Source organism: Cryptotermes secundus, unplaced genomic scaffold (assembly GCF_002891405.2).
Source record: "Cryptotermes secundus unplaced genomic scaffold, Csec_1.0 scaffold546, whole genome shotgun sequence".
NCBI classification, from domain to species: Eukaryota; Metazoa; Arthropoda; class Insecta; order Blattodea; family Kalotermitidae; genus Cryptotermes; species Cryptotermes secundus.
In genome coordinates this window covers 724590-732836 of record NW_019734970.1, presented here as the reverse complement: position 1 = coordinate 732836, position 8247 = coordinate 724590, and the positions used below count along the sequence as shown (strand labels likewise).

Here is an 8247-nt window from a genome sequence, read left to right as displayed (position 1 = left end):
TTTTTGGCCCTGTGTAGCCATCCACGGGACCCACCTGAAACAAACTTTGCCATAATCCAGCTACCCCAACATCGTTTCCAATGCATTACAGCCGATATTAAGCCTTGCACACAGTTCCCTGGTAGTTATCTGCCGATCTGTACGGATGAGCTGATCGAGGTGATGTTAATTGTGAGGAGTGGCAGCTGAGCAGGGACGCCCAGGGCGTCGCTTGTCGTGCACTTCACTTTCGCCACTGTTGAAACGCACTACCCACCGCCTCACTGTGCTGACATCCACTGTATCGTGTCCGTACACCTTTAGCAAGTGTCGATGGATGTCAGTGGGTACAATTTGTTCGGCAGTGAGAAATTCAATAACACATCTCTGTTTCGTACGCACCATTTTGATAGACTGCTCTGCTGTCCCACGACAACCGAACTAACAGTACATTAGCGGGAAGGTTCAACCTTTACTACAACACCACCAACATCCAGCTTAGAGGTTACATATTAACACAAAAAATAGGAGGCATTATATACGAAACGCCTTTCTTATGCTTGCGTTTATGAAGGCGGACTTAATAGAGAATGCATGTTAGTATGCACGTTCATAGAATCTGTTTTGATATGAGCACAAATAACAATTATCTTTATCCACTTGTAAACTGTCTGGCTAGGAGCTGTATGACTTGGGATCAATTCCCAGCAAGATATTTCGTCCTTCACCTATGGTACAAGTAGATTTAATGAAGCGCTCATTCTGATTTAATAAGAGATTCTGAAAAGAACTAATCTCCTATTTGCCTGTGATACAACACGAACCACATAGAAGAATATGCGCCCAATAATTTTTCTATTAGCGGGTGTGTATTCATTGGAACCGTTACCAGGCAACGGTGAGGGATACACATACAGACACACAGACCGATGTGAGTGATTTATGAAGTTCACAGTTGAGATTGGTTCAGGTGTCAGTATATATATACCAAGTTCCCTAAAGAATGGTTAAGGCATTCAGAAGTTTACACTGGAATACATAGATACACAGACAACATGGTGATCTCATAAACCTACTTTTATTTTTTTTCAGAATAAAGAAAGTAGGCTAAAACCGCAGGCTTCTTCCTCAGGGATTTATGTGGACGGAGAGTGACTCTGACCTCTTGCTGAGCTTGAGAATTTACTTCGAATTCCTCTTCTGCTGTCTTGGAGTGGTGCTTTTTGTACGCGGACAATACCTGGCAGATTAATCTGTGATAGTTAGAACTTACATTCGGGAGGTTTTCTGTTCGAATCTCGATAGTGACAGTGGATATTCTGATTGAAGTTTTTTGTGGTTTTCATGAGATATCCTCGGATAATGCAGCGATAATAGCTCGTTTAGGCCACGATTTCTTCCTTTCATATCATTTCTGATTCATCAGTCATCATTTCCTTTCATATCATTTCTGATTCATCAGTCATCATTACCTTTCGATGCGATGTAGTCTGGATATTGACATCATCGTAAAATACTCGTATACCACGAAAAACACGCGAATGATCTTACATTTACGATAATTCAAATATGTTTGTGTCGAGCCATGCATGATGTTAAAACATACCTCGGGGGACGGTCAGTTGGCGAGAGCTCCAGCTAACCACACGATGTAACGGCATAGTTGCTCCACTTTGGTTCTTTATGGATGTGTTCTGTGTGAACATTCATAACAAGCAGCTATACAGAGGAACATATGAGATAGAAATTTAAAGTGGACCGTTTCACTTTCACCGGTTGCAGGCCTCGACCCAGCCTCTGGACCGTGGCAGGTTTTCCGATTTCTTCGTGTAGCCCTTCGAAACATCGACATCACTCGGCCAGCCTCGGGCACGGAAAACAGCACCATGGAAGTAGACACGCGGGAAGTGGTAGTTCCTATACTGTTCTTGTTCTGTATCTTTGCCTCTCTCTTTCCTACTTTCTTAGAAACTTAATTAACCCTTCCACACCTAATGCATCAGGAAACAATTCTTTACCGTCTCATTTCTTTCTCTTCTGTTTTACCTTCTCATCTATTATCCTTTCCAATTTTCTTCCTTCTCTTCCACAGTTCTCCTCTGTTTCTTCTCTACTCCTTTCGTCTCTTCTAATTCTTCTGTTCTTTTCTGTTTATTTATTTACTTCACCTTCATCTGCATTATTCCTCTTTTCCTTTTCCTCCGTCGCTTCTTTTTGTCCCCCTTCATTTTTTACCCTTTCTCTCCTATCCATCTAGATCTGTCTCTCTGTCCTCTTCTTCCTTCTCGCCATCTCACTCCATCTCATGACTCACAATTAAAGCGACGTGTCAGAAAGCGTTAACGACACTTCCCATATGCGGAATGGTGTGGGCCTTCCCAAACAAATTTTGAAAATTAACATGAAAGGAGAATCGGCAAGAAATTGGAAGGCAGAAATTGCCATTTGTTTAAGGCGATGGCTTGGAAGGTCGGTCTTGTGAATATCTAAGTCAAGATAGCCGACAACCTGCCCGGGACTCGAGCTAAATACTTTTTCCGAAATGAGAGGTTTGGCAGAGCGAGAAAGCGCATTGCACTTATTCGGAACGCGACCGGCTTAAATCCCGACTACGGAACAACTGTACTTACTGAGATTTTCTGTGGTTTTCCTTACTCCCTACAGGCAAATGCCATGATAAAGTTATATTATTAAAGTAGGTTGACCACGACTGTTTCCTTCCACATAATTTCCGTGCATTATCATCCAGTCGGTCAATGCTGAGTTGCTGATATTAAATAAACGACAGACATCAAAAATATCTACACCCGATTTACCACGCAACATATCAAAATTACCCTGCCTGCAGGCTTCGTGCATTACACCAGCGTAAGTGAAGTTGCCTGCACGTAATCTCCCTTGTTGAGGTACGCAGCAGTCTGCGTGCCGAGCAAAACGGATGGCTTCTTTTGTGTCCCGCTAACAAACAAACCCCGTAGCCTGTAGTCCGCAACGAACTATACCGACCAAGCGACCGCCGCTTGTCGGCGAATTTAGTGCCAACTTCTAGCGGATAGAGGGTGTCACGTAGTCAGCGCAACGGATCCCCACGGTCGTTATTCTCGGTTTTCTAGACCGGAGCCGCTATTTCCTTGAAATAGCTCTACAATTATCCTCACGAGGCTGAGTGGACTACGTCCCAGACCTATACTTCTCAGAAAACTTGTTAGCGTCGAGAATCGATCTCAGGACCTCTGGATCTGTAGCCAGGAACTCTGACCACTAGACCACAGAGGCGGTCTTTTGTGTCCCGCTGGAGCATCAAATTTCAATCGCAAGAACAGAGAACGCGTTGAAGCTGTGTAGCTTCATAAAATGAGGCTAACCTACATACACAGAAGAAAAGGACACTCATGATAACTGCATCTCATTTATATCAACGAATGAAGTAAATCCAGGGATACCTAAAGGTGACTAACAGTGTATAACTACTGTAGACAGGTCGAATTGAGAATCTATACTGTGGCATTTGTTACACTTATACATCTTGGCAATTCATAGACTACGCGCTGAAGCAGACGCAATGCAGGAAGTTTGTGCCTCTCTGTGCTTACGGCCAAGATAAAAAAAAATGGCTGTACAGCCATCGATGAATAAATGACAAGGGAGGGCAAGCGGTAGCGCAATTCATTGAGGCACTATACTACAAGCCGAAGGTGGCGGGTTCGAGCCCCGATGAGGTGGATTTTTTCAATTGACCTGATCCTTCCAGCCGTACTATGGCCCTGGGATCGACTCAGACTCTAACAGAAATGAGTACCAGGAATCTTCCTGGGGGTAAACGGCGGCCGGAGCGTAAGGGTGACAAATTTACCGCCATCTGTGAGCCCATATTCTAGAGAAACTGTTGGAGTCTCGACGTTCTCAACCATATGAGCCTCCAGGACCTGTTACAGGGATAACTTTACCTTACTTCATGCCCGCCTGCATATGTGTCTGTTGATCATAGAAATAATTATAACGCTCTAAATTTATTAGGAAAGAAGAGGGAAGCCAAATTAAGAGATTGGGGTAACTGTCTTCTGTGATATCCCAAAAAACAAATATCATCTTAGCACCGCCGTAAGAAACCCAGATGTCACAGCTTCGGCGGTATCTCCTGAAGAGACTGCGGTAGACTACCAGAATATGTGGACATGGACTCAGCGCTGTCAGAATATGAGTAAATGCTGTGTATTTGTTGGACGCTAGTTCCCGATACATGTGAGTCGCAAACTTGAAAGAACATTGATAGGGGAACAGTATTGCTTTGCAGACTCCGTATATCTGTCGGAGACAATCTTGTGGTGTCAGTATCTTTCGATATATTAATCTACTTCTCAGTTCCACGCCTATCCCTGCATCGAAGTCTCCGTAACCAGTCGCGATAGCAATATTTAAGGAACGAGTATGGAAGTAACATCTTCACGACAGCCCAAACCTTGTGCTAACCCTGTAACAGACCATGGAGTCCCATAGATTTGTGAGACGTCGAGGCTCCCACATTTTCTAGACAATCCGCTCTCAGATGACGGTGAAATTGTCAGCCCTACGCATCGGCCATACTTTACCCCCAGGAAGATTCCTGGTACTCATTTGTGTTAGAGGTTGAGTCGACCCCAGGGTCATAGTGCGGCTGGAAGGATTAGGTCATCCAGCTCATCGGGATTCGAACCCGCGACCTTCCGGCTTCTGGCATAGTGCCTCAACCAACTACCCTACCACCTATCATTCATCGATAGCTGTACAGCCATTTTTTTATCTTTGCCGTTTTTCAGTTCTTTGATCTTATACACAGACGGTAGGATTCCTTGGACGGATAATCAGCCTGCCGGTGAGTCACCACCTACACAGAGAACAACACAAACAAATTATAAATGCACACACAGACATCCATATCTCGAGTGGGATTCGGACCCATGAACCCAGTGTTCGAACAGTCGAAGAACGTCCATACCTTAGACCGAGCAACCACCATGATCTGCACTTGTGCCATGATAACATAAAATTATTACGAATTAAATATACACCTTCAGTGCACCAATTTATATATAATAACAATTATTATTCTTAAATTCAGATTCTAGTGACAGGCGCCGTCTTCTCTGAGGATCATCCTCCTCAAAATTGAGTAGAAACCCAACTTTCTGAAAACAGCATGTCCCCAAAATTAATATCTTTATCTCGTCTTTGAAGCTGCTAATCCTCGAGACCACAATCTTCTGTAACTTCTGGTCATTACTTCTTTGGAAAGAACACGGTGAGTCACGCTTCGGACCTGATGCGTAACTGTTTGTGAATGACAACACAGCTCATCTCCTTCGAGCTGTGCTGTGCAATCTCAGATGCAACGGAGAATTCAGAACAGAGAACGGTACCGTGGAACCGGACGCTGTTACTGTATACACAGTGCATTCAAACACTCCAAAATCTATAAACACAACGATAGTGACAACAGGGAAGCAAGAATTAGCCTTCTGATACTGCAATAAGCTTACGCACTGAGAGAAGGACGAAGCTAAGGAGATCTGAGAACGAAGAATGTGTGGCATACCAAGGAAGTGGCAACAGGAGACTAGGAGAAAATGCATAATGTTGATCGTCATAGTTCATAATGTCCAAATACTGTTGGTGAGCAGGGATAGCGCAGTCGGTATAGCGACTAGCTACGGGCTGGATGACCAAGGGGTCGGAGTTTGAATCCCGGTAATTTCAAGAATTTTCTCTTCTCCACGTCGTCCAGACCGGCTCTGGGGTACACCCAACCACTTATCCAGTAGGTACGGAGACTTTTCCGTGGAGTAAAGCGGCCGAAGCGTGAAGATGACCACTCACCTCCAGCTAGTGCCGAGGTCAAGAAAATATGGATCTGTATATCCACTCCCCCATACGTCTTCATGACATAGTGCTTAATTAGTTAAGCACAGAGACAATTTTACCTTTTACCGATACCGTTATGATGATCACAGCAAGGAGCACTGAATGGGCGAAGGATGTAACGCGAATTATAATAATGAGAACTGCACATATAATTACAGTCGGTAACCACAAAGAGATGTTACCACTTGGAATACTTAAGTGTAGATTGGAATATAATATTAAAATTTATATCAGAGGGATATAGAGGGAAGTTATGGAATAGATGGAACAAACATGATGCCTCGCAGATTTGCATCGTCATCATATTTGTAAAAGTTTACTTGCAAATAACATTTCAAATAATATGTAGCTACATTAATATTCTATTTCTGTACCAATTTTCACATGCCAAGATTCAATGGTTCATTAGTTATCGACAACAAATCTAAAACTAAGAGAAATTTCGCATGGACGCCGTGTTTTTGTTTTGCTTTTTACAAATGTATAACTTTAACAAATGTGTGTTTTTTCTAAGATCTCTTACCATACACACAGGTTCTCGCGGACTGTAGAAAATTAAAAATTACAGCACTGGGTAGGCATCCAATAGCATAATATTTTTTCACGTTACAATTTTGGTTATGGTTGTACATTAAGGCGTGTTAAGCTATTGTTCTCTGTTCTATACTTCTGTGCAAGTAGAGGCATATATTTTGTTCTCACGAAGTGTCGTATTTATCCTTCTATTTTCGTACAAATTTCATCTCAGAACATACTGAACGGATTTCGATCAAATTCTGCATTGAGTTCCGCGGTCTTTATCGATCAATCAAAACCACTGCTTTTCACAAAGTTCCACTGGAATATTATGAAGTATTTAAGAAAACCCATTACTGGAAAATGTATGTGGCCTAATATTTTATTAGATTTTTATATTTTCTATGTATCATTAGATTTCCAACTTTCATGCACACTTTTTCAATATGACTGATATTACATCCAACTTCAAATTATTTTAAACGTAAATAGTGCTATTAAAATTATGACGATAGATTTGTCTATGTTATTAATATGCTTCAGAGCAATTAAAATAGCAGAGAATATTACTGAAAACAGGCCTATATGTACTCACCTTACATCTCTTTTTCTTAAAGAAAATACAAAACGCAAATACAATAAAAATACAAATTTTCGACAGAAAATTTCAATTATGAATTTCTTTTACAAATTTATATTTGAAGAAACTTATTTCTTGTATAGCTCAGTCAAGAAAATATAACTAAAAACTTGACTTTGTACCAATGGCGTCAGTAGAAGTAACAGTTCCTCAGTTCTATCGTGAATTCTTAATTCTGGACACTCTGTATCTGTAGATTCCGTTCTGTGGCCTCACACTGTACCTTTGCGTTTTTTGGTGCATGTAAAACTAGCGTAATCAGACAGTGCATCTCTCTGCAATTAACTAGTTTTGTGTTTAATTAGAGAATGGAATAATTGTACTAGCTCCGTCTCTTTGCAGCCATGTCCTCCCACGACTCGGTTAATTGAATGCCGCAAGGCGGCAGCACAAGTCCAGTCTCAACAAATTGTGCTGATCTGGGCTTTGGAAATAACAGAGGAGGCCATGATGGAATGACTTCTATTTTCTGCCTTCTTCGGTGCCATGAAATGATGGAAGATGTAATGCGGTTGTTGTCTAAACACCATATTCAGAACTACTACACGGATATGGATGGAATTTGACGTAAGAATTTTAAAGTAAGAGATAAGAGACGAATTTAATTTTGGACGTAATCGGCCCGCATTTATCCCTACATCATATGACCTTCGTTATAAATTAATAATTACAAAATTTAATGAATTATTTCTGTTCATAATCTAGATTAATATTTTAATTGGCTGAAAATCGAAAGATATAACCTCGGAGGGTGGCACCTTTGCCAAATTTCTAATTCTCAACATACCAAAATAATACATCATACAAAATATTTTGGAGTGCTTTATGATTTATCTACTTAAGCATTTTTTCAAGGCTAAATTCAACGATTAATTTGTTATTGTCATAAAGCTCAAAGCTGAATACAGATTTCTCACGGTTTCCGTATTGTTATTTTACATTTCCACGTACATTAACAATATTTGTATATATTTCTCTAACACATATTACCACATAATTTCAGGCCCCTCCATTAAAAGTAGGTAATGCCTCTGCCAGCTTAGTAGTTTGTATTACGTTCTGTTAGTATTATTTATTGTAAGAAAATAGAAAGAAAGAAATTGGGGTTTAAACTATTTGCGTTATGTCCATATCAAAATTCATGAAAGTCCGTCGTCTTGTTCGTAACTTGTCAGGAGCGGCAGACAGAGGAGCTCGTGGAAACAGACACTTAC

At 41.1% G+C, this 8247-nt stretch overlaps 1 protein-coding gene across 4 annotated transcripts in view; it reads left to right on the top strand.

Moving 5' to 3' along the window:
* Positions 1–7941, top strand: part of LOC111869108 — a 93173-nt gene extending 85232 nt beyond the window's left edge. For all 4 annotated transcript variants that reach the window (XR_004513512.1, XR_002843613.2, XM_033753288.1 and 1 more), the window contains one exon: positions 7376–7941. Coding sequence is in view for 2 of the 4 variants with exons in the window: in XM_033753288.1 (XP_033609179.1) it covers positions 7376–7492 (117 nt within the window). In the remaining 2 variants the exon portion in view is untranslated. The remainder of the gene's footprint in view (positions 1–7375) is intronic.
* Positions 7942–8247: the final 306 nt, after the last annotated feature.